The 25,717-nt window shown below is 42.6% G+C and overlaps 1 protein-coding gene across 1 annotated transcript in view; it reads right to left on the reverse strand.

Annotated features, from left to right (window-relative positions):
- Positions 1-25,717, reverse strand: part of SLC24A3 (solute carrier family 24 member 3) — a 488,027-nt gene that overhangs the window by 68,526 nt on the left and 393,784 nt on the right. The window contains exon 7 of the mRNA XM_075596259.1: positions 7,296-7,370. Within this exon, the coding sequence (XP_075452374.1) occupies positions 7,296-7,370 (75 nt within the window). The remainder of the gene's footprint in view (positions 1-7,295; positions 7,371-25,717) is intronic.

Raw genomic sequence — 25,717 nt, forward strand, 5'->3', positions numbered from 1 at the left:
TAACTATATTCTGTTACTCTATATAGAATTCATGTGTTATATGTTTACACACCGTGCATGTTTTCCACTTCAGTCTTTTTTTATTATAAATGGTACATTTCACATTTTGTAGCTATTTGCACTTCTATATTTATACTCACATGGAATTGCTCTAGTAACAGTGGTGTGTGTGGGGTGTGGAGAAGGGGTGTGTGTGTGGGGGGGGAGGGTGTGTGTGGGGTGTGTGTCCTCCCGTCAGTGCATGCGCGGCGTTGGTAAGCCTCTTCTGCGCATGTGTGGAGTCCGCCTGGCCCTTCTGCGCATGTGCGGAGTCTGGCGGCCCGTTATGCACATGCGCAGAGTCTGGCGGCCACTTCTGTGCATGCGCGGAGTCCGTCAGCTCCTTCTGCGCATGTGCGGAGTCTGGCGGCCCGTTATGCACATGCGCAGAGTCCGGCGGCCCCTTCTGCGCATGCACGGAGTCCGTCATCCCCTTCTGCGCATGCGCGGAGTCCGGCGGCCGCTTCTGCGCATGCGCGGCGATCACCAGGCCATGACGTTACTTCCATCACACATTTTTGTTACAAGCAACAAGATTTTTTCCCATCAAAACTCTGTAGGTGCCAGCAAAGAAATTTCACTTCAAAAAAAGAAATTCTTAATGAAAAACAACGTGTTAGGGAGATCATTATGAGTGGATCACAAACATGTCACAAACATGCTGAACTACATGGTCTCCCATCTATAAGCTTTGTTCTTTCTCATTAAACCACAAACCATATTACTAGTAGCTACAAAAGATCTATTGCAATCATTTGGCAACACCTAACAACATCTGGATAACTATTTCGGATATATTGATTCCTATGAAGCGTGCACGCGCCATTCTATGCCAATGTTGTATATAGGTGTGCAGTACCTGCTGTTTTGAGATATATATATATGTATATATACATATATATATATAATGATTACATTTTGTGCTGTGCATATTGACTCTCAAAAACGCATGATATTTGCACATGCTCAGGGAATTTTTGACCTGGAGATCTTATCATTTTATTTGGTATCATATGTGTAAGGGAATTATGGAATGTACCAAATGTTGCACAGAATGATCCCTGAATCCTAATAGCCTAAGTAATCAGCATCAATCCACATGATAAACTCACATATGTGGAAATTAGCAAAGGACATGATAGAACAGGTCAAGGTGGCCACAAATATGGCAAATCACTGATGGTGTCATCTTCAGAAAGGAGGAATAACGCCCATTATCTCTCTGCCAAATGAACCTGGAAACTAGCTAAGATCTGCTGTTTTACCGTCTTTAGTAACAAAAAAGATTTGACTCAATTATGTATCTGTATTGTTTACAATCAATTACCTTCATCATCATATCCCATATGTAGCGCGAAACCCATTATATATTATAAATACAGCTTCTCCTCCTAATCCCCGTTCTTGTCAAGTTATTGGTCGTCTGCCAAATCATTTCAGCTGCAACTGCTTGATAAGGATATTTCGCAGTCAACAATTTCCTTATCTAACAGACAGACCAAAAATATAAAAAGAACGCCTCCTTTTCATGCAGCTGCTGGATTGACTACATAATGGCTCTGAGATTATGTTAATTACGATAATGCAAACTGCACTTAAATTTCAATCAGCTAAACAGGTTAAGGTGGTATGGTGACAGAAAACGTGCTGTCAGAAAGGAGGCACACAGGACGACCCCGAATCATTTAGCATCATTCAGATGAACATACGCATTATTGTCTGGTTCTCTTTTTGCTACTCTCGAAGGAACTAAATGTAGGGAAAAGGGGAAAGATGGGGATAGCAGTCTCGCTTCAACTTCATTCAAGGGCATGTATTTAGACACAGGTGCAAGTTGGGAGAGAAGGGGTCAATTGAACAACGAGAAAAAGGAGATCCCTCTTGAAAGCACTCTGTGTGTCTAGTGTAAATGGGTGTATATTAAAATAATTTATGGAATCATAATTAAAAATATTGGAATTGGTAGGATAGAATCTATGGCCAATTGGTGAACAAAGTACAAACATATATACAAAATAAAATGAAACCACACAAGGTTACCATTAATCCCTAGATCGTCCACATAGAGGTGGCACATATAAAGCTATACATTTTGCTTAGTCCAACTATAGATCGTCGCATATGCCAATAATTGACTATGGAGGCATAGTATATGGCTCGGCACCTCAAACCCACCTTAGCAAACTTGACACCCTCTACAATTCAATTTGTCGTTTTGTTCTCCAATGCAACTACAACACACATCACTGCGAAATGCTCAAAGAACTAGATTGGTCATCACTAGAGTCTAGGCGCAAAGTTCACCTTTCCTGTCTTGCCTTCAAATTCTTTATGGGCAAGCTACCCAGCTATCTGAACAAACTCCTCACCCCTACCACTTGCAGCACTTATCACCTGAGATCAGACTCCAAAAGACTGTTCATGGTCCCAAGGCTCAACAAAGTATCCGGACACTCCTCCTTCTCCTACTGTGCACCCCAAAACTGGAACAACCTACCAGAGACTCTCACAGCCGCCACCAGTTTAAGTTCTTTCAAATCTAAGGCTGTCTCACATTTTAATCTGGTCTGTAACTGTTTCATACACCCATAATATATATTTTCTTTAACTGTGCACGCAATGTCTTGTATATAATGTATACCCTGTTCATTTATGTAACTGTATTTGTAACCATGTATTATTTGTTTTACTCTCTGCCCAGGACATACTTGAAAACGAGAGGTAACTCTCAATGTATTACTTCCTGGTAAAATATTTTATAAATAAATAAAATAAATAATTAATAGGCACACACAATGTGTATACAAGCCTAGAGGCACGAATCGAGTCTGTATCCAGTTATAGCCTCCTACTACTGAATCAGTAATACCCGGTATAGACATAGAAGTCAACTCAATCCCATTACGCTTGTATGATAACTGAAGTGCAACAATTTAGCTTAACATATGTGCAAGAAAGAGGAAAAGCTGCCTACCGTAGTATATCAGCTGCGATGCAGCAATATAACTTCAGATAGCAAGCATAGGCATACTTTTTCTTGTACTGGGGATAGTTAAATAGCCCTCTATTAGTACATGCAGATAGAGAACCCTACAAGGAAAATCTCCTGATCGAAATGCAGCAGTGTAGCGTAGTATAATAACCTGCAGTGTAGCAAAATAGCTTCGCAGAGGCATACCTTTAATTGGGCTGAGGGTATGTAAATAACTCTCTGTTGGTATACGCAGATAGAGAACCCTGCAAGGAAAATCTCCTACTCACATGAACATAACCAATGGGTGCAGTTTTAAATTAGGTGATTTAGAGTTAGACCACTCTCTCATACAGTATAGTGGCTTTAACACTCAGAATTCAATGTTATACATACTTGCTTATTTTGGGAGAACAAAGCAGCATATGTCCCTACTGCAAGTACATAATATGTGCTAAAAATAATGCAACAATGTAGCTTAGCACATGTGAAAGTAAACCACTGCCTACCGTAGTATAATAACCTGCAGTGCAACAAAATAGCTTCACATAATAGTAGCAGGCATAGGCATACCATTAATTGTGCTGAGGGTATGTAAATAACTCTCTGTTGGTATACGCAGATAGAGAATCCTGCAAGGAGAATCTCCTACTCACATGAACATTATCAACGGGTGCAGTTTCAGATTATGTGATCTAAAGTTAGACCCCTCTCTCATATAGTGGCGTTTACACTCAGAATTCAATGATACATACTTGCTTGTTTTAGGGAAACAAAGCAGCATATGTCCCTACTGCAAGTATATAATTGGTGTGTAACAGGGGAGTTATCCCTGTTCAGGTAATGTGCCTCTAATCTAGCAGTGTGGTGGTTAACTGCTGGTAGTCAATTATCCAACACCACCTGCCTGATTAGCTTCTTAGAAAAGCCTGTCTTTTGAGACAGGAAGGGAGATTGTCCCTTACTCTCACAACTTGTGAGACTGACATGGGGACAGACCTCTTGAGTCTACTAGAAGAGGCTGCTTGCAAGACACAGGGGAAACTTCTAAACCTGAATGCTGACAAAACCTGAGGAAAGGTAGCAACCCAGGAACAGAGAAGATTTTCCCTCCAAACCACAAGGAACAGATAAGACTTTCATTTATAAGACTTTTTATATCTGCTCATTTCATGCTATATGTTTGGGGCTGGGAGACATGCTTATCTAAAGGGAGTGGTGGATTGCATAGTATTTCACTAGAAATACTCCCAAGTGAATAGAAGCTTTGTTTACTCCTTGTTTGGATGGTTTCCTAATGTTAAGGAAACAGGCGCAATAAAAGCCTTATTTAATTTCACCATAACCAGTCTCCCTTGAAATACCTCTGTGAGCGTCCGCCTACATGGTGCTTAAAATAAAGCCAGATATTTACCCAAGCGACATGTAGTGAGAATCTCTATGCCGTGAGGCTGATATACAGAGCAAGAGGTAAAGTCTACAACCTGATCGCCGGTGTATCGTGTATCCATTCGTCTCACCACTACTGCACACCGGGAGAAACGTGATGTCAGAGAAGCTCCACCTACCACCTGACGTACGTTTTTGCTGGAGCGCTTTGTCACAACACAGGTATCATATACACTTATCATCCCAGTCCACAGTCATTGACTCTTGACCTGCACTATATGAGACGATCTATAGTTGGATTAAGCAAAATGTATAGCTTTATATGTGCCCCCTCTATGTGGACGATCTAGGGATTAATGGTAACCTTGTGTGGTTTCATTTTATATGTATTTTTGTACTTTGTTCACCAATTGGCCATAGATTCTATCCTACCAATTTCAATATTTTTAATTATGATTCCATAAAATTATTTTAATAGACACTCATTTACACTAGACACACAGAATGCTTTCAAGATGGATCTCTTTTTCTCGTTGTTCAATTTACACTCGAAGGAAAACAGAATATACAAGTAATGTAAATAATGTAGACGTCTATGCGTAAAGCTTATGGAAATTGCATCTAAATGCCCATCACATTTGGTTTTCCTATTGGTAGCAGCTGTTTCAAACGTAATCAACATATGAATGAGTTTACATCCATGGCATGTGTATGACACTGAGGTTATCCCCGCTAGGACCTGGCGGTGGTTTTTGACACTGGTTGAAAGAAGAAAAATGACGTTCCTTGGCGTGGAGTTTCGATCACAATCTACGCTGCGTTTTAAACAAATATTTTGGAAACAGCGAGGGGTGAGTCTTGCAGAATCCCCGTACCAGGCATGACATGCCCAGTTAAACCACCATTCTCTTGGCATGACTACTGTAAGAGGCTAATACGGTCCCCCGAAAATACCAATGTTTCAACGGCACACGCTGTTCTTGTTATTTGTGGGCTTGGGCCATAGTATAATTAAATGGCATGTCATGAGATTCCAGAATCAGGAAAGGTAAGAAGAAGGGTTTTTTTCGGAGATGGATGGGGGAGCACTGCATCTATTTAACCTTTCTGCAAAATATGAGCTTTAATTGTAAGCCCAGTTCTGTGCATCTAGCATCATGCCAATGAATAACAAATGTAGAATGATGAAGAATATCCTTTTGCTAGGTGTAGATATCTGAAAAAGTCTGGCCAGCACATTGACATTTAAGTCAATGGCAGTTCTCGGCCGATTGTACTGCGATCGGCTGCTTCGGACCATGCCCATGACCATAAAGTCCCCAGTGTGTTAATATGTATGATTTGCTATAAAAAAAAACATGAAAAATGTTAGTTTGATGGCTACAGCCTTTAGTCACGAGGCGTGGTTAATTACTCCTCCTAGTGCATTAAATATTTATCTGCAGTCACCATCAGCTCTGCTTTCAGGAATGTTTGCGTAACCTGTTTCAAATATGTGTACGTCTGAGATCTCTAATAAGTGAAACTTGTCAGGTTCCCCCACATTTGAAGTTGAGGCTTTTTATTTTTACTATGACAAAAAGTACCAATAATGCATCGTTAAGCGAATCAGGTTATCACAATGCTAGCTATAATTCTGGTGTTCTTTATATATACACTTTCTCTCCTGTCCCTCATAGATGAATGAATGGTGCACATGTAGATGTACATGACAAATCAAGCAGCAAACCCTTTTCATTAACATTGCGATATATGTCAGGGGGGCTCAACTCCAAACTCCAGTCCTCAAACCCTCACCCGCCAAACCGGTCAGGTTTTCAGGAAATCCCTGCACAGGTGGCTCAATCCACCCCTACTTCAGCACAGGAGGCTCAATCAGAGGCTCAGTCTTTGACTGAGCCACCTGTGCTGAAGCTGGGATATCTTGAAAACCTGACCTGTTTTGGAGGGCTTGAGGACTGGAGTTGTGCACCACTGCTACATGTCATCCCTAGTGAATGTTCAACCTGTGCACAGTGTTGGATAATAAGCAGTGAACACTGATCACTGTGACTGCTGAAGCACTAACATTACTGCGCATTAGTGTCACTGAATATATTACATGATCTATTAACAGATAACTGATCCTACGCCTGTCTGTTTTATGCATTTTATCTGTGATTGGTTGTGGTTAGCTTACACAAAAGGTGCTTACTGTACTGTATGTTCGTACTTTTTGAATGTAAAGTTACAATGCAAGTGAAAAGGATTGCGTGGGACTTAAATGGAGTATTAAACAAGTATGTCTGATTCCCTTTTATACTCATCTTAGTTATTAGTCACTTTGCTCAGAATGTGTTTTACATTGAAAGATCACTACCCGGCACGTACAGATCTGCACTGCAATAGGTTATTACTGCTGCGGCCAACTTCAGTCTTGCATTTACCCGTCTTGTCCCGTGGCTTTTTTCGGGCTGGCGCCGAACTTGGCCGCGCGCCAGCCGCATCTTCGCCGCATCCTTCCCCTCGTTCCCCTCTCCTCGCGACCTCCGCCTCTGCTTCTCCGGGTCCCCCTCTGCTTATCCGGGTCCTCCACATCGCCCCTTACCCCGCCACCACCTTCGGGGAACCCTGCCACACGCGCACCCTGGCACGCGTGACCGCGCGGCGGCAAAAACACAAACCAGCCGCGTCTGCCCGCACATTGCGGTGGCGGCCGCAGAAGACTCAGATCGGCCGCCACTGTAACTGGTGGTGAAGCCTACAAAGTTGGGTTGAATATTTTCTAATTTATCGTGCTAATTTGACATGTCGTTTTCTACAAAAAGAAATAAATACATTTCCTAAAGTATCTGCTGGTAAGGAATCATTTATTGGGACATTTACTAAAGTAAATGGTATAGTATGAAACACTTACCACAATAAGTGCAATAACAGACAGTGTGTAGTATGTTGCATCTCTTAACAAACACCAGGATGACAGAACCACCACCTGCCAATGGAAGAGAAATAAGAAAAATATGTTTACGACATTATCATTATATGATTGGTATTACAAAAAAAGTCACACGTTCTGCACAGTCGTTAAGTCCGTGTTCAACTTTTAGAGATCAAAGAGCGACCTAGGTGTTGAGACACTCACTTTATCAGAAGAGTCAACCTCCAAGGGCCAGTGAGATTTGGGGGGTTCTGGACCAAGCACATTGTATTTCAATGGAAAAATGCTTATTATCAATGAGACTCTATTGAAGTCTACGAAATTGCTGATTCTAACAGGTTGTCAGACGGAGGTCAAATCAGTGTATCTAATAGAAAATGAGTGAATGTTGACATGTCTGCTTAAGGCTTCGTCCAGGGTGGTGCTGAGCAGGCGCGCTCACCTTGGACACGTTGTGACAATACATGTGGCCTGCGTGAGCGGGCGCACCTGCTCGGCGCTCAGCCACTTGCCGAGCAAGCAAAATTGATTTTTCTGCTCGCAAGCGCGTCACGTGAGTGGTTCGCCCAATGAGGGCGAAACATCTCCGTCACGTCGCGGCTGCGCCTCCAGACGCGCGCGCACCTAGCCGGACAGGAATCGTCCGGCTGAGCAGGGTGCTATGCTGGAGCGACAGCGCGCCTGTTTCCACCCTGGACGAGGCCTTACATCCCTTTCACCACTAACAATAGTTTAGAGACTTTTCTGTACAGGGATTGATGGTGCATGTCAATGGTACAGCATATACAAATATGAACAAACCAACAATACAAATATCAGCAACTTGCATGGATATCACATGCACATTATACGTCTAAATAACTAGTCTAAGCTAACAGACCTCTCTCTACGTGATATATTGGTGATACATTTTTCAAACTGAAATTACAAAGTAAAAGTGATCTATATTTTTATATTTGTCCCACACATCAGTGATATCAACAAAACGTGCCCATTTCTGCTAAGCTTTGCAGGGGCAAGAAATGGCAAACATAGAAAACTTGGGAACCAAAAAGACGGCAGCATAATATAGATGCAGTTAAAAATGGTAAAACGTCTCTTTTTGAAGTTGCTAATAGAAGAAAAATCTCCCGTTACTTATCCAAAAAGATTTGCAATATGTGTGATACAGGTGCGCCGACGAGTATTCTAAAACTTGCCTTGGAAAATCTGGGGCAATCACCAACAATACCCCAGTAATGCTGCAACATTTTCTGTGACATTTCTGCAGAAAATCTAATGGGCCATCGGATTAGCACAGCAGGGGTCCCAGGTCAGTTTGAATGGGACTGCCGGGGACCCCCGCTGTGTTAATCCGATGGGCCATTAGTCTGTCAGCAGAAATTTCACTGAAATGTTGGCCGCATTTCCTGGATATTGCCCCAGAATTTCCAAGGCAAGTTTTAGAATACTCGTCGTCGCACCTGCGCTTTGCTGTGAGGTGCACTGGCTTCTAGTAGCTGTAATGTACTGAGAAGAACAGTTGCAGTGTGTTGCAGTTTGTGACACACTGTATCTATTTGCCTAACATGTATAGGATACATGTTCTTACTTGGCTTTTGAGAGCAAATTGGGCCCTTTTCTCATTATAACCTGAAGTAGGAATGCTACGCTCCTAAAAGCTGGTGAATAGATGGATCATTGCCTAGTTTTCTTGTGTGTTTCGAAGTCTGCAAAGTATTGAATTCAAAGAGGGTGTACTTTCTTTTTCACACCACTGTGTGTGTGTATGTAAGTGTATGTATGTATGTATGTATGTATGTATATATATATATAGATATATATATATATATATATATATATATATATATATATATATATACTCACATGAGTAAAAAAACTCATGGAGCAGGATCTACACTGTTGTTTTTCTCTTTTTCCTTCTCTTTTCCGATTCGGGCCAATTGTGGAATCCAGTGTGGGACCCTTGGACTTTTTAGCTGCATTGAGATAAGGCATTTTTCTATAGCTAATGTTTAGGTCATGAGACTGTGTTTGGACACTGTAATTTATATATATATATATAAAATCAAAAAATAAATAAACAATACCGTTCTGTGGCTAACGAAATGCTTTTATTTGTGCGAGCTTTCGAGATACACTGATCTCTTCCTCCGGCGATGTTACAATGCCACAGAACGGTATCGTTTATTTATTTTTTGATTATTGAAGCTCGGCTAACACGGTACTGATATATATATATATATATATATACTGGAGAAAGCATTCTCACAATACCAGCTGCCATTCTGGATAACTTTATATTAAATACCCAGGGAGAGCTGCCCCTCATTCTCATATAAAAAAAGTGTGATTGCTGCTTTACTCTTGAGGGTATTTTGCATTTAGGGCCAAAAATATGGGTCTCAACTACAGATGCCAGTAATTTGCAGCACCTGTGTGAGCTTTCAATATGACTCATTTTATAAGTCTCTCTACCTGTAGAGCTGATTATGGATTTCAGGAGAAGTACTTCTCGAAATGGATTAAAGGATGAAAAGTCCTTGTATTCTAAAAAAAGTATAAAGTGGGCAGGCAACTACTGCTGTAATTCACGTAATAATTCTTTTCACCTAGTGTTTGTCAAATGAGAGCGAGCAGTGGCCAGTACTGTGCTTAATTTGTAATCCCAGCGGGCAAATGTTCCCTCGGGAAAGTGTGGGAGGTAAAACACGAACATTCAGTGCCTTATTAATTATTATTTTATTTTGCAATATCTGCATCCTGCGAAGGATTCTCAAACCAGTCTCCTGAAGCTGACTGTACGGCTTTGACATTTTAGTGAAAGCGTCCTATTTTAGACACACGAGAAAGGGGACGCAGCAGAATTGTTATAGATGCGGACGCTTCACTTCCAATTCACCTACTGCACAGTAATTGCATAGGAGTATTTGCATGCATCCCACAGGGCTTGAAAAGGGCAGGTTTATTATTGCCATCTTCCCTGTCATGATAACAGTCTAATATATCAAGAGTCATTTCCATAGAAAAACAGGGCTATTTGAACCAGAATGCACTGAGATCTAGTTTTACAGCCGGGGCATATTACAATAATGTGACGTTAGATTGGCAATACTTCATATCCATTACTGGTTAGAGCAGAAGGTACACAAACGTTGCGCCCGCTTTACATCCGGGCAGTTACTAGCGCCCCCCCCCCCCGTACGCTAATATCCCAAAGCAGTTTGCTAATATAAATACATTCAAAGTTCAAAAAGCTATTTAGAAATACTTGTCGGTGTCTGATTTGTTTACAAAATTGAGCCAATCCCCTACATTTAACCTATGTCGCTGCCATTTCTTCACTTTGGTCTAAGACAGGGGTTCTCATCTCCAGGCCTCAGGACCCCGCAACAGGTCAGATTTTAAGGATATCCCAGCGCAGGTGGCTCAGTCGAAGGCTGTACCGCTTGTGCTGAAGTAGGGATATCCAGAAAACCTGATCTGCTGGGGGCCTTGAGAACTCTTGGTCTAAGGAGAGACTGCCCCTCTAAAGCTTTGGGCTGTAGACCATTTTGAGATAATTTGTGTTACAATGAACTCAATATTACAATATAAATGTTATAAGGGGAAACTGGTGCTAATTGCAATATAGTGTTATTAGTTGTATAATACTGAGGGCATTAGATGGGCATGGATGTAAGTACTATATGCATATATTTATTCGTACAGTCTCATTGATGTACATAAAGCTTCACAGCAGTATTAAGCGTAATACAATAACATGAGATGCAATACATAATGGGAATTAGCGCTTTAAACATATAAGTAAACTATTAGGAAAAGGAGACCCTGCCCAGAAGAGCAATCTGAGTGGCATGTGGGGACAACTTGCAGAAACAGTAGGACAATGTTATGGTAAGTACATATGCCTGGGACAAATACTTTGTTGCCACTGAAATGTTTCATTAAAGAGGTGAGTTTTGAGATGGGTTGAAGGTGGAGAGTAAAGGTTCTTGGCAGGTATTGACGGGAAGGGAATTCCAGAGAGGCATACTGTAGCAGTGAGAGAGGTTTTAGGCGAGAGAGATACTAAAGGGGTAGACAGAAGACATCCTTGAGCAGAGCCCAGGTTGTGAGAGTAATATGGGACTTGATGGGAAGCCAGAGAGTTTTTTCAGCAAGAGAGAAGCAGAGGCAGTTTTAGGAGAGAGTGAAGTGATTCTAGCAGCAGAGTTTAGGATAGATTATAGGGGAGACAGGTTAGAGACAGGAAGGCCGGACAGCAGAAGTTACAATAGTCAGGAAGAGAATGAAAACGTGTTAGTTTCAGCAGTAGAGCAACGGAGGAAATGGCATATCTTCGCTATGTTCAACAGGTTTTAGTGGCAACATGGATGTTGCAGGAGAATGATGTGACACTTACTGTAGGTAGTGTATGTATATTACCGAGTGCTACTAACAGTAATGGAGAAGGGAGCAATGGCTCCAGGCTTGGAAGGAAGTATGAGGAGCTCCATCTTTGACATGTTAAGTTTGAGTTGGGGAGGGCCACCCTGGATGATATTGCAGAGAGAAACTCAGAGACTTTGGTCTGGACAGCAGAGAGAAAAGAGAAGAGGTCCCAGGAAAATCCCTTAAGGTATGCCCACATAAAGACTGACAGTGTAAGAGGAGATGTTAGAAAAAAAACACAGAGTATGCTGGGAGAGGTAAGAGGAAATCCAAAACAGAGCTTAGTACAAATACCAAGATTATTGAAAATGTGGAGGAGGTGGTCCACGCTATCAAAAGCAGCAGAAAGGTTGAGTTATATAAACAGGGTGTAATGACTTTGGCAGCATCAAGGTCATTAGCTACTTTAGTTGCAGCATATTAAGTAGTGCAAGAACCAGATTGTAGTAGGTCAAGGAGAACACAGGAAAAGTGAGAAGGTGCAAGTAGTTTGGGGATTGAGATGTTATTGTCCACTACGTACCATTACATGTAAGTCAATTAAAGAAAATGTAAAAAAAAAAAGAAGCAGAACAGCTCTAGTGAAACCCAAAATATAGACAACAATACAGTATTTATATAAACATTTTTATGGATCAACACTTGTTGAAACTTAACAAGTGTATAAAAGTGTTAGCATGGCAAAGATGAAATTATATCTGAATCATTGATGTAGAGTAGACACAATCTCACACCTGAATTTCTAGATAGATAGTACAGTACCTAGGGGGATTACACCAGGATATTTACCATCATACATACAGAAATTGTCAACGGTATTTTTTATAACAGTTCCCAAATAATGTGGCTGTCACAGTACCACAAATAAAATGAATTTGCAGCCCCACTGCAACATTCGTAGGCTGTTCTATGTCGCTGGATAAGTCCAATCATTATTTTGATTATTAAGTCTTAAATATTTTGATTACCCTCTTTGAACACAATTGGTAATTATTATAACAATGCATTCTACAATTCTACATTGCTCCTAGTGCTATAAATGCTAGACTATTTAAGGCACCACAAAGATTACAGTCCAATATTTGCTACAAGGTATATAATTTTTCTATTTGCTACCTAATAACAGCACCATCATCATAATGAAAGTCAATGGAAGGAGAAGAGATCTACTTAATATTCTCCCCAATATTTATGATAGGAGCATACACACACTAGCCACTAATGACTGCGCCAGTAGCTCAGGTTCGCAGAGAGCCACAAATATTTCGATAGTGCAGGCTCCATCTTGACTGCCCCTAATACCTTGTTACCACTACTGTATGTGCACCCCATTAGGACGTCTGCTTAGGGTTACGTTGTAGTGAGGCGTGTCTTTGCTCATATAGCATTGCTGATTTAACCCCTTCACTAGCCGTAGGGCCAGCAATGTATTGCACGCCTCCCCAACAATAGCTATGGGATTAATACATACTACTGTATATTTATTATTTGTATTGTTTTTAGCACAGATAAAGTGGTCAGACTGTAATTGTGAATCTGTACAAATCCATAACGAGACCACACCTTGAATAGAGTACAGTTTTTGGCACATTGACAATAAATACATTAATATGGAACTGGAAAAAGGACACAAAAGAGCCCACGAATAATTTAAAGGGATGTGTAACTAACCACATTAGGGTTGTTTAAAGAAAGAAAGAAAAAGTGTCTTAGAGGGGATATGATTACTACTAACAATTTCTCCAAGGTCAATACAAGGAACTTGCAAAGGAAGTTCTCTTCCCAAGGGCAGCAATATGACAGTGGGCAATCCATTGAGATTGGAGGAAAAGAGATTTTACCTACATGGATTTTCTATAGTAAGAGCAGTGAAAATGCGGAATGTACACATGGAGATTGTGATGGCAGATAGGATAGATAGATATACATACATATATACACACTATCTATCTATATATGGAAATGAACATACAGTAATATTTACAGTTGCTTTATGCTTTACTGTGGAGGGTTTTTGTCACTTTTGTTACCCACCATAACCTTAATAGTAGTGGTGATTATCTATATATATATATATATATATATATATATATATTTTTTTTTTAAATAAAATGTTTTACCAGGAAGTAATACACTGTGAGTTTCCTCTTGTTTTCATGCATGTCCTGGGCATAGAGTTATGATGATAGATAGATAGATGGTTACAAATACATACTTACATTAGGTGAACAGGGTTATACAAGACATTGCATGCACAGTTAAAGATTATATATGTTATAGGCGTATGTAACAGTTACAGACCAGATTAAAATGTGAGACAGCTTTAGTTTTGAAAGAACTTAGACTGGTGGCGGCTGTGAGAGTCTCAGGTAGATTGTTCCAGGTATGAGGTGCACAGTAAGAGAAGGTGAAGCAGCCAGATACTTTGTTGAATCGTGAACAGTCCCTTGGAGTCAGATCTCAGGTGATAAATGCTGCGTGTGGTAGGGGTGAGGAGCTTGTGTGTATGTGTATGTAACACACAAGAGTTATGGATGCTACTCAGAAGATGGTCACTTAAAATTATAGCAACAAAATCTAGCATAAATACCTCCCTAGAGCATTAAGAGTAGGTGCTAACTAGGGAAGCTATAATTAGTAAAAACGTGGTGAAGATATAAGAAGTATGTCTAATGTTGATGATGTCAATGTGTGAGTAGCATTGTGTATGGCTGTCAATAAAGCTTTTGTTTGTACTATAAATGTTCCGGGCGCCCTTCATTATTCAATCAGCATATCTACGCCGAACCTATCCGGATTCAGACCCCTGACAAGGTATGATACACTGAGCAAAGCCATGTACAGTACATAGTCAACCGATGTAAACTCCTTGAGAGCCGGGCAGGGAGTGTTATAAAAACCCTCAATAATGTTATGAAAAACCTCAATAATATCCACCTGGAGTGTCGCTGGCATTTGGAACATTATTGAGGTGCTTTCCTCTGGAGGATTTTGCAGCCAAGAATTGGTTTCCCTTTCACCGGTTGAAGACATCACCCGCTCAAACAATCGTAGTAGCGGGAGCCTCGGTGGAGAGGAAGCGCTGTGTATTCCCCAGACTGTGACCCAGGGTAGTCTGAACGCCTACTTACATGTTTCTTATGCAAGTGCATTACACTGTGTGTTTTAATTATATACCATTGTTGCTTTGTTTCCTTTTCATGTGGGATTCCCCCTCCCCTCTCCTTCATCCCTCTGCCTTTGAATTTCCTTTGTATTCTGATGGATGCCTGATGAGGATACCTGGATGTCCATAAAAGTTGGTTATTCTAGATAACTGCACGGCCTAAACACTTAACTGAAAACGTGAGTGGATTATTCACATTGCCCGATCTACTGTACACTGCAATTGTTTTTTTTTTACTGTATTGCACTATCTTTATATTTTTCTATTCACAAGTCCTTGGACTTATTTGCACTCCGGAATCCATTTTGTTATAAAAACAATTATATACAGGCTACTCGCTGTAATCTGGTTTCCTTTGATGACGTTTATTAAAAGTAGAAATAGAAAGTGGACAAAGCATATGAGAAACAGTTAGGAGACAGGGCAGTGGCATTGGTAGGTGTGCTTGTATTCTGCTTATTCTCAGCACTGAATGCTTAAATGGAGCACTTGATTCCCAAACGTTAGTAAGTACGGTAGACTGGAGTGCTATATTAGCTGTGCCCTTAAATAACACAACTTGCTCTTCCCCTTGTTTCAAGTGACACTGGAATCCCAGTCATGAATATTTCTTTCACCATCATACCCTGATTACTCCATGTGGGACATCATCAGTTTCCTTTTTCACGATTTACACAACCAACCTATATATTCTTATTCCTCAAGGAGCTTCCAACTCATCTGCCAGACCAGTGTTACTATTTATATACTGTATGATAGCTTGCAAATTACTGCTCCGTTAACTAAAGTAAACCTCGAGGTGGCTTCAGACTCCGGGGATGGGACTAGTTGGTCATTTGGGATTAATTACAAGTGATCTTGCAACCCCTGGACACAAACTAGTTGACATTTCCAGTAAAGGTAAAGAACTGACACAGCTGGTTGAGCCCATGGATGCGTCGCGTAGTAATGTCTTCATTGCTAGAGAGAGCAAGACATAGAAGGTCCCTGCAGCATGTAAAGGGTTAAAGCAACACCTTTTACTCCAATTAGGTTGGTGCTAATATTTGCTCTCTGTATGTAAAATTGAATGCAAATTACTTAATTAGAAACAAAGTCAGGTTTATCCCAGATTCACTAAACAGCGCTAGGGTTAATACTTGGAAATAAAAATACTGCCAACTTAAGTGTTATTGACACGTTTGCACAGACCAAGCAGGGATAATGATGCTGGAGAAATGTAGACTTGTTTTAAGTTATAAGAACACTTGGGGATTCACAAAATAATCAATAATTCATCAAAAGCAATTATCTCCAAGTCAGAAAAATACAACATGTTATTCAGTACCATTACTTAGGATTACTATACACATTCCCCAGAAAACCACATACAGCATGGACCTGATGAAATTAAACACGCCATAATAATAACATTAATACGAATACTAATTATAATCAAAGACGTAAAAGAAGTATTGGAGGATGAGATAGAGCAAACAATTTGTAAGCAAAATCTTTAATGGAGCTCTTCGTCATTAATAGCTGCTGAACACTAAATGCTAGCACCTGTTAGTCTTTAACTCAATTGCATAAATTCACAATTATACTGGCACACATTATATGAGCACTGAGCTGTGTGACTGAATTGCAGTGTGGTTAAAGTGCAGTTTGAATCAAGTGTGGAGTTATAACCAGAAGGAAAGGGGGGGGGGGGTTGCGTGTGTGTTTGGAGGGTATATAGAGGGTTTATTTATTTTTACTGTGTGGGATTTGGAAGTTTGTGGCACATTATTTTTTACTGACTGTGTTTGAGAGATTGCAATGGGTGTGTCTCAGTTAATTGCTTACCTAACACACCTGATTGATTTGTGTGTCTGTGCTTTAAAAGGAGGTTCGTAACAAATCCTTGAGCCTCCGAGCATTAAGCTATGTGACAGAGAGGTTGTTTGTGAATCAGCTCGCAAAAGAACATAAAAAGTGCTTTATTATTTTTAATTTGATTCTTTTCATAATAAAGCTGCAGTACAAGCTGCCGATTTTTTAAATATATAAATATTTTTTCCATTCAATATCTGCATCAATACAATCTGCACACTGACAAGTGATTAGATTAATTGCAGATCGATCCGTTCTCCTGTAATCGATCGCTTTGCTCAGGGTTATTTAATTCAGTTTTTGCTGAACTACATTACCCAAAATGCAAAGTTCTGTGGGGAAAATCATGTGACTAGGCAATTACTAGATACAATTGGTGCACTGCTAGAGAGAGGGCAGGGCTCAAGAGCCAGAGCCTATCAGAAGAGGAAGGGGGTGTGACTTTGTAAATGGCTTCTATATAAACAAAAATGCCTGTTAAATGAGAATACATTTAAAATGTCTTTAACATTTTTTTTAAATGCTACAAGTATTTTCTCAGAGCAGAACTGATTTATTAAAAATAGGGTGACCATTCGTCCCGTTTTTGCCGGGACAGTCCCGGTTTTTGCTGGCTGTCCCGGATGCCCGTCCGTCTCGGGAATGTCCCGGTTTTTCTCCCTGGTGTGCGGGGGAGTCGGCAATGATGCGCGGTGGGGTGCGCGGGGGAAGCGAGCAGTGGCGCCGAGGAGGAGGATGCGGCAGCCGGGTAGTATTTTTTTCATGTTAGAATGCCGGGGGGCTGGGCTTTGAAAGTAGAAGCAGGGGATTGGTTGGAGGTCAGAAGATCTCGGGGGCGGGCCTTAGTACCGGGCCGGATGGAGTGAGCTGCTTCTCAGTGAGAGAGAAAGGGGTGTGTGTGTGTGTGTGTATGTCCTGTCCGTATCCTGTCTGTGTGTGTGCTGTCTGTCTGTGCTGTCTGTGTTTGCTGCCTGTCTATGTGTGTGTGTCTCCTGTCTGTGTGTGTGTCTCCTGTCTGTGTGTGTGTCTCCTGTCTGTGTGTGTGTCTCCTGTTTGTGTGTCTTAGGAGGAGCTGAGGGGAAGGTATGAGGAGGGGGAGATATGAGGAGCGGAGGGGAAGGTATGAGGAGGGGAAGGTATGAGGAGGGGAGGGGAAGGTATGAGGAGGGATGGGGAAGGTATGAGGAGGGGAGGGTAAGGTATGAGGAGGGGAAGGTATGAGGAGGGATGGGGCAGGCATGAGGAGGGATGGGGAGTGTATGAGGATGGGGGAGAGGGTAGGTATGAGGAAAGAATGGGAGGGAGAGGTATGAGGCGAGGAGGTATATGGGGAGGTATGAGGGGAAGGTATAAGGAGAGGGGGAAGTATGAGGGGGCAGGTATGAGGAGAGGAGGGGGAAGTATGAGGGGGGGGGGCTGTGTGTGTTTGTCACTGTGTGTGTGTGTCACTGTGTGTGTGTGTGTGTGTGTGTGTGCACGTATATTGGGGGGGAGGTTGAGTGTGGTGAGGGGAGAAAAATACATGGGGGTGGGTTTGTAAGAGAGGGGGGGGGGAAGGAATGGGTGAGAGGGGGGGGAAGGAATGGGTGACTGGGGAGTGTGAGGTGGGGTGAGACTGAGGAGGTGTGTGAGAAGGGGGGGTTCTCGCAAGGCCGCCGAAACGTGGGTAGAGGGCCCCGGTGAAAACGTTCTTCCTGGGCCGTAGGAAAGCTGTCTGCGGCCCTGCATGGCATTGATGTCACTGACTGCCACGAGGAGAGCAAGAGACCCTATTTTGCAAAGTGTAAGGTCAGGAAGGTCACATTTTTAAAAGTCTTAATTTTAATTAATGCCTACATTTTTTTATTTAATTTTAATTTGTTAATTATTTTAATTTTAATATCTTCATTATTTATATACACACACACTGCAGGGCCCACCTCCTATACACACAGACACCCACTGCAGCCCCCCCCCAACAGTACGCATTATGGTGCCGAGGCATCACGTGATGCCACATTGTCATGGCAACATGTCACCGCCTGACGTCAGTGTCTCGTTGTCATGGCAACGGGGTGCGTCACGTGATGTAATTTGTTTTATAAATAATTTTTTATTGTGTCCCGGTTTTTCATTTTGAAAATCTGGTCACCCTATCCAGGCGTCCATATCAGTAATACATAAACCAGGTAAAGATCCACAAGATTGTAAAAGTTATAGACCAATTTCTTTAATTAACACAGATATCAAAATGTATGCTAAGCTATTGGCCTACAGATTAAGTCACATCCTGCCTAGGCTCATACATCCAGATCTAGTCGGATTTATTAAGGATCGACATGCTGCAGACAACACACGACGAATCATTGATCTGATTGAAATAGCCGATGCAAAAAAGATACAGGTAATGATGTTGAGCCTAGATGCAGAAAAAGCCTTTGTCAGGATTGACTGGCCATACTTAAAAGCCACGCTTGGAGCTTTTGGTTTTGGGGAAAGGGTTGGGAACGCAATCTTATCATTATACTCGAGCCCGGCGGCTACAGTAATCCATCAGGGTTTCCCATCAGACCCCTTCCAAATTAAGAGCGGCACGAGACAGGGCTGCCCCCTTTCGCCCCTCCTGTTCGGCCTGTGCATGGAGCCCCTGGCGGCACAGATCCGTGATAACCCAGATATTTCGAGCATTGCAGTTCACTCCCAGATCCACAAGATGGCCCTGTATGCAGATTATATTTTCCTGTCAATATCAAAACCTCTTACCTCCTTGCCGAACTTGTTTGACTTGCTAGGGAAATTTTATAAAATCTTTGGCTTTAAGATTAACCAAGCCAAATCTGAAACTTTAAATATTAACCTCCCAAAAGATATTGAAAAACTAATCGGGCTTAATTTTAATTTCAATTGGCAAAGCAAAAACATCAAATATTTAGGGGTTTACATTACCAAAGATTATAGAAATATTTATGATGTGTCAGGAATCGGCGTTCTCCTCGCTTCCCACACAGAGCACCCCCTCTCCGCAGGGAGCCCCTGGACCCACAAAACAATCCTGCCTTACCGGCCTCCACGGCTCCTCGCCCCTGCCGCCGTCGCGGGATCACTCCCCTCGGCGATTCCTCTGCTCAGCGCCGGGCGCGCCCACGCCCTCCTGCACGCACACCTACACGCACGCCAGCCTCAGACGTTATGCGCATGCATTCCCAGCTTACAGAGCACACGCCTAACAGAGCACTTTTAACCACTGCTCCTGCAGTGAGGCGTCGTCCCCAAGCATCACACAGTTCCATGCAAATCAATGATTATACTCAGCTGGGCTGTAACACCTCCCTCCTATCAGGGAGGACTCCTTGCAGTCCTCCAGGCCTGCCCCATTTTCCCATTGGCCTGCCCAGCTTTATTATGCCTGTGCTTCCCATCACTCGTCGCTCGACATAGTTCTGTATGGAAGCATTTGACTACTCTCTCAGTGACTCCTCAGGTATTGACGCGGATTGGACGACTACCCCCTCTGGCTCTCGACTTCGGCTCTACTTGGACTTCGTGACTTCTGGCATCCCTGTAACACGGCTTATACCTTCGGTCATCCGCAACTCTCCTATCCCTGATCTTGGCAACGGCAAATACTACTCCTCCTCTACTACCGGTACCGGCAAGTATTGTCTTCATTACTATACCTGGCCTGGCAACACTAACACCACACTCCAGACGCGCTCCCTTTGCTGCGGGTGCTTGTATCCCTACGTCCCACCTCAGCACAGGGGACGGGTCTGGTCTGCGGGCAGCACCGGCGTAACATGATGCAAATTACCCCAAACTTATCCGGACATTAAAAGAAGACCTGAGAAAATGGGCAACATACAGGATCTCCTGGCTAGGAAAGATTTATAGTGTCAAAATGAATCTCCTCCCTCGCATTCTATATCTATTTCAGACATTACCGGTACCACTGAGACTAAAGGAAATACTCTCACTTCAGTCTGCAATCTCTACATTTATCTGGGGAGGTAAGAAGCCGAGAGTAAATAGATCAATTCTAAAGAAAACTCCCCTAACGGGGGTCTAGCAGTACCTTGCCTGTTGTCCTATTATAAGGCGGCACAATTATGCCAAATTATACAGTGGCAGTGTGACCCAGCATTGAAAAGATGGGTGGCTCTGGAGAGTGAATTCTGCTCCCCATTAGAGCTGAGTAATCTCATTTGGCTACCTAAAACAGCGCTCAAGTCAGCTAATACGCCTCTTTCCTCAATGACCAGCTCCTTGTCTGTTTGGGAGGCATGTATTTTTAAGTGGGCTTTAACCAACTGATGACCCGTAGCAGGGTACAAAGACCTCTGTGGGCGCGCGCGCTCTGTAAGCAGTGCGGAGGTGTGTGACGCAACAGGTAAGGCGGGAACACGCCGTGGGGGACACGTTTCCCGATTCCTTACAAGCGGACTCACTGAGGCTCAAGTTCCATGCTAGCAGACGTGATTCACCATGACCAGTCCTACACTGTCCCTGACTGGACTATTCACGATAACATCTTTCTGGTCCAGTACCAGCTGCACTATGCGCAGAGAACTAGTCTGTCACTCACCTTCCTGTCCTGGTCCTAACAAGTTAACTGTGTGGGCTCATTCAGGGTATGGTACCTCTCCCCTCAAATGGTATAGAGCAGACAAGAAGCCACGTCCACTTTATGTCTGGTGATCTGTGATGTCACCATCAGGGTATACAGTATAGAGTCCAAGGAAGATTATAAAATGTACAGGTTAATGAGAGCTTCAATCAGACTTAGAACTTTGCAACTAATTTTGACAGATTTATTCTGTTCAGCTGGTTTTGGCTGATTGGAGAGTGGCTTCTACCTAGTTTGAAGCTCACCCGCCCGCTTTAAAATGGTTAAAAGCTCACTCCATTGCATCTCCCACTCTTAGGGGATCTTGCTTGCTTACAGTTTGATTGTGACAAATCTAGTACAGAGTGCTTTTCCTGGTAATGTACAGGTTAATAAGAGCTTCAATCAGACTTAGAACTTTGCAACTAATTTTGACAGATTTATTATAAATCATTCTTCCTGGTAATGCACAGGTTATTAAGAATTTATATTAGTGTTAGGTACCCTTGAGATGTGGTCTGTCGTTTAGTGGCTCAAGGGCTTACAACACTTTGGCCAAAATGTTAAACTAAAAGACCATTTTACTCAAAAGATATCTATACAAATATATTTACGCACTGTATTGTGTATAAGTTTCATTGGATGTGCACTGAGCTCTGTCGGCGTTTCATGTTCTGTCTCTGGTTTTATTGCCATGCTCAGTAGCACTCCTCTGTGACACTTATATGCTTATATATATATGTTGTGGTTATATTGGGGGTTCAATATGAGCTTGTAGGTGTTCTGTATGTTTTATAGATATGTGTACTAAGATTGATCTGTCCCCGTTTATTGTTTTATAGTTAGCCTCCCAAATAGAGTCCATAGCAATGGCCATGATGAACCCCCTTGATCAGATACGAGGAAGCCTATGCCCAAAAGGGGTTTCCCAGATATGAATATATGGGTTTCCCATATATGAATAAAGTTCCTATCGGCCCAATCGGAAGGTCTGTAGCTAACTCAAACCCAATCTGCCCAGAGGTGGTAGTCAGTGTACAGTACCGGAAATAGAATGTCGGCCAATCCCGCAAGGGGTTCACTAGTAATGAGAGAATTCCCGGTGTCGGCTCATTGTGACCTTGGGCAAGTTGCTTTATCTCCCTGTGCCTCAGGCACCAAAGAAAAAGATAGATTGTAAGCTCTACGGGGCAGACACTGTGTCTGTAAAATGTCTCTGTACAGCGCTACGTAAAAACTAGCAGCGCTATGCAAGGACAAACAATTATTATTATTATTATTACAGCAACTACACAGAAGAGGGATGATTCAGCTAATCTACAGAGAAACAAGCCTCAGTACCTCCCTAGAGTATTAAGATGAGGGTACCTAGAGAAGAAGAAAATAGTACAAACACGGTACATACTGTATATCAGATCTGTGAATAGAGTGAAGTGTGTCTAAGTGTGAAGACCATTATCAACGGCTGTTAATAAAGCTCCTCATTGTACTAGCTGGTAAAGCTATTTGAAGAGAATACCTCAAGAAAAGAAAATGTTTGCCTTATTTGTAAATGATATATTTAAGTAACTATACAGGTTACTATTGATGCAAACATATTGGCTTACAGTATAAAAGACAAATATACAATAATGGGTTATAGGCAGTAGGCTTCGTGGCAGCCTATGGGTGGCACAGGATTTATTTTTATTTATAAAATATTTTACCAGGAAGTAATACATTGAGAGTTACCTTTCGTTTTCAAGTATGTCCTGGGCACAGAGTAAAACAAATAATACATGGTTACAAATACAGTTACATAAATGAACAGGGTATACATTATATACAAGACATTGCGTGCACAGTTAAAGAAAATATATATTATGGGTGTACACTACCGACACACTTTATTGAAGTGTGGTCGGTACCGCAAGCCGGGAAATCTCCCGGCTTGCTAGTGGCCGCCCCTCGTCATCGGGAGCGTGCGCCCCCTGCACGCGTGTCCAGGGGCTCCCCGAGGGAGCCCTGGTGTCCCGCGATCGCGGGACAGCGGCAGGGGGTTCCAGGGGACCCGGCGGACCCGGCAGCGGTAGGGAGAGCGCCCCGATCGGAGGGCGCTCTTCCGCTGCTTCGGCGCGCGCCCGTCACACTCGGGCGCGCGCCAGGCTACTGCTGCGGCACAGAACGGGCAAATGCTCGAATAAACTGTGCCGCAGCAGTATGAAACAGTTACAGACCAGATTAAAATGTGAGACAGCCTTAGATTTGAAAGAACTTAAACTGGTGGCGGCTGTGAGAGTCTCTGGTAGGTTGTTCCAGTTTTGGGGTGCACGGTAAGAGAAGGAGGAACGGCTGGATACTGTGTTGAGCCTTGGGACCATGAACAGTCTTTTGGAGTCTGATCTCAGGTGATAGGTGCTGCATGTGGTAGGGGTGAGGAGCTTGTTCAGGTACAGTAGCTGGGTAGCTTGCCCATAAAGAATTTGAAGGCAAGACAGGAAAGGTGAACTTTGCGCCTAGACTCGAGTGATGACCAATCTAGTTCTTTGAGCATTTCGCAGTGATGTGTGTTGTAGTTGCATTGGAGAACAAAACGACAAATTGAATTGTAGAGGGTGTTAAGTTTGCTTAGGTGGGTTTGAGGTGCTGAGCCATATACTATGTCTCCATAGTCAATAATTGGCATTAGCATCTGCTGTGCGATACGCTTTCTGACCAGGAGACTTAGGGAGGATTTGTTCCTGTAAGTACCCTTAGTTTGGCATAGGTCTTGGTTGTCAGGGTATCAATGTGCATCCTGAATGTTAAGTGGGAGTCAAGCCATATGCCCAGGTATTTAAAACTAGTAACAGATGTTAGGGTGGTGTTAGTGTTGGTTCTAATCTGGAGCTCAGTTGCTGGAAGCTTTAAAAATTTAGTCTTGGTCCCAAACAGCATTGTTACAGTCTTGTCAGTGTTTAAAAACAGTTTGTTTTGGGAGATCCAATTTTCGAGTCTGAAAAAGTCAGACTGAAGTATGTGTTGAAGGTCAGAGAGGCTATGGCTGTGTCACGGAACAGGAATACTCCTGTCTGCACTTCTGTTTCACCCCCCCCCCCTTTCCTCGCAGCCCTGCTTGTCAGCTTATTAGTGCCAGCTATATGTGTTTGGTTCTGCACACAAACACAGTGCTTGTGTGATAAATACAGTGCCATTTCCCCTCTCCCAGCAGCTTGCTGTATTAGAGATGCAACATTATTGCTACATGTTGTAGCTCCCCCAGACACTCCTGTGAGTTGCCACAGCAGCCCCAGCCTTTCTCTCAAATGGGCTAGTCTGCTTTCTCCCCCTCTGCTCTGCCCACAGATGGTCTGTCCCCAGACTATCTTACTACCCAGCATACATTGCCATTTCCTTTCCACCACACCACTGGACGAGTGAGTACCTTGCTGTAACCCCTGTAATGGTGCTGCAGGATTATCTTTTCACCTCCCTTTACTACTTAGCACACACAGAGATATTTAGACTTACACCTCTACACAAGATACTGTTTTTCCCTGCTTTCTCCAAAATAAAGTAAGAAAAGAAACAGACCTTGTCGTGCTTGGAAAAGAGGGCCGAGTTGACACTATCTGAGCTAAGTCATCCTACACGTGACCCTCTGGCTTCCAGAATAGGCTGTGTGCATATAGGATTGTGTCATCTGCATTCATGTGTATTGAGGCTTCCTGACAAGCTGTGGGAAGATCATTGATGAACACTGAGACGAGTAGGGGCCCCAGAACAGAGCCTTGCGGGACGCCACATGTAATATCCAGGGGGTTAGAGTTAGAGCCAGAGATGGACACATGTTGGGATCTGACGACGTGGTGATCAAAGGGAAGCGCAAACATGTGGAGATATAAAAAATAAAACTGATGGTGCAGTATTGTGACAAATAAGTGTGTATTCTTCTTTAAGTCTGCTGTTATTTATACTCACAAGTGTGAGGATGATACTGTGTACGTAAAGGTATCTTTGGGTATATGTCTGCAGTGATGATAAACTGGCTGGAACCTCGGTGTGGGAATGTATTCCTTAAATGGTTAAACACAGAAAAGCCAACATAGCGCGATCTGTTTAAAAACTGCATTCAAGTTGTTAAAAATATAACAATACACTCACATGATGTATGCTATTTAAAAGCATTTAGATACGCAATGGATCTCGCCTCCGGTGTCTTTGTGCAGTTTTTCCTTCCCTCTTCTCGGCGTGCGTCTCACTCGTGCGTTCCAGCAGGGCGGATGTGACGTCAGTGAGACTTCGGGAGTTCCGGTTTGACAGGCTGGCTGTGAATCCCCTTCACCTTCACCGGGAAGAAAAAACTGCACAAAGACACCGGAGGCGAGATCCATTGCGTATCTAAAT

This window comes from Ascaphus truei, chromosome 4, assembly GCF_040206685.1.
Source record: "Ascaphus truei isolate aAscTru1 chromosome 4, aAscTru1.hap1, whole genome shotgun sequence".
NCBI lineage: Eukaryota > Metazoa > Chordata > Amphibia > Anura > Ascaphidae > Ascaphus > Ascaphus truei.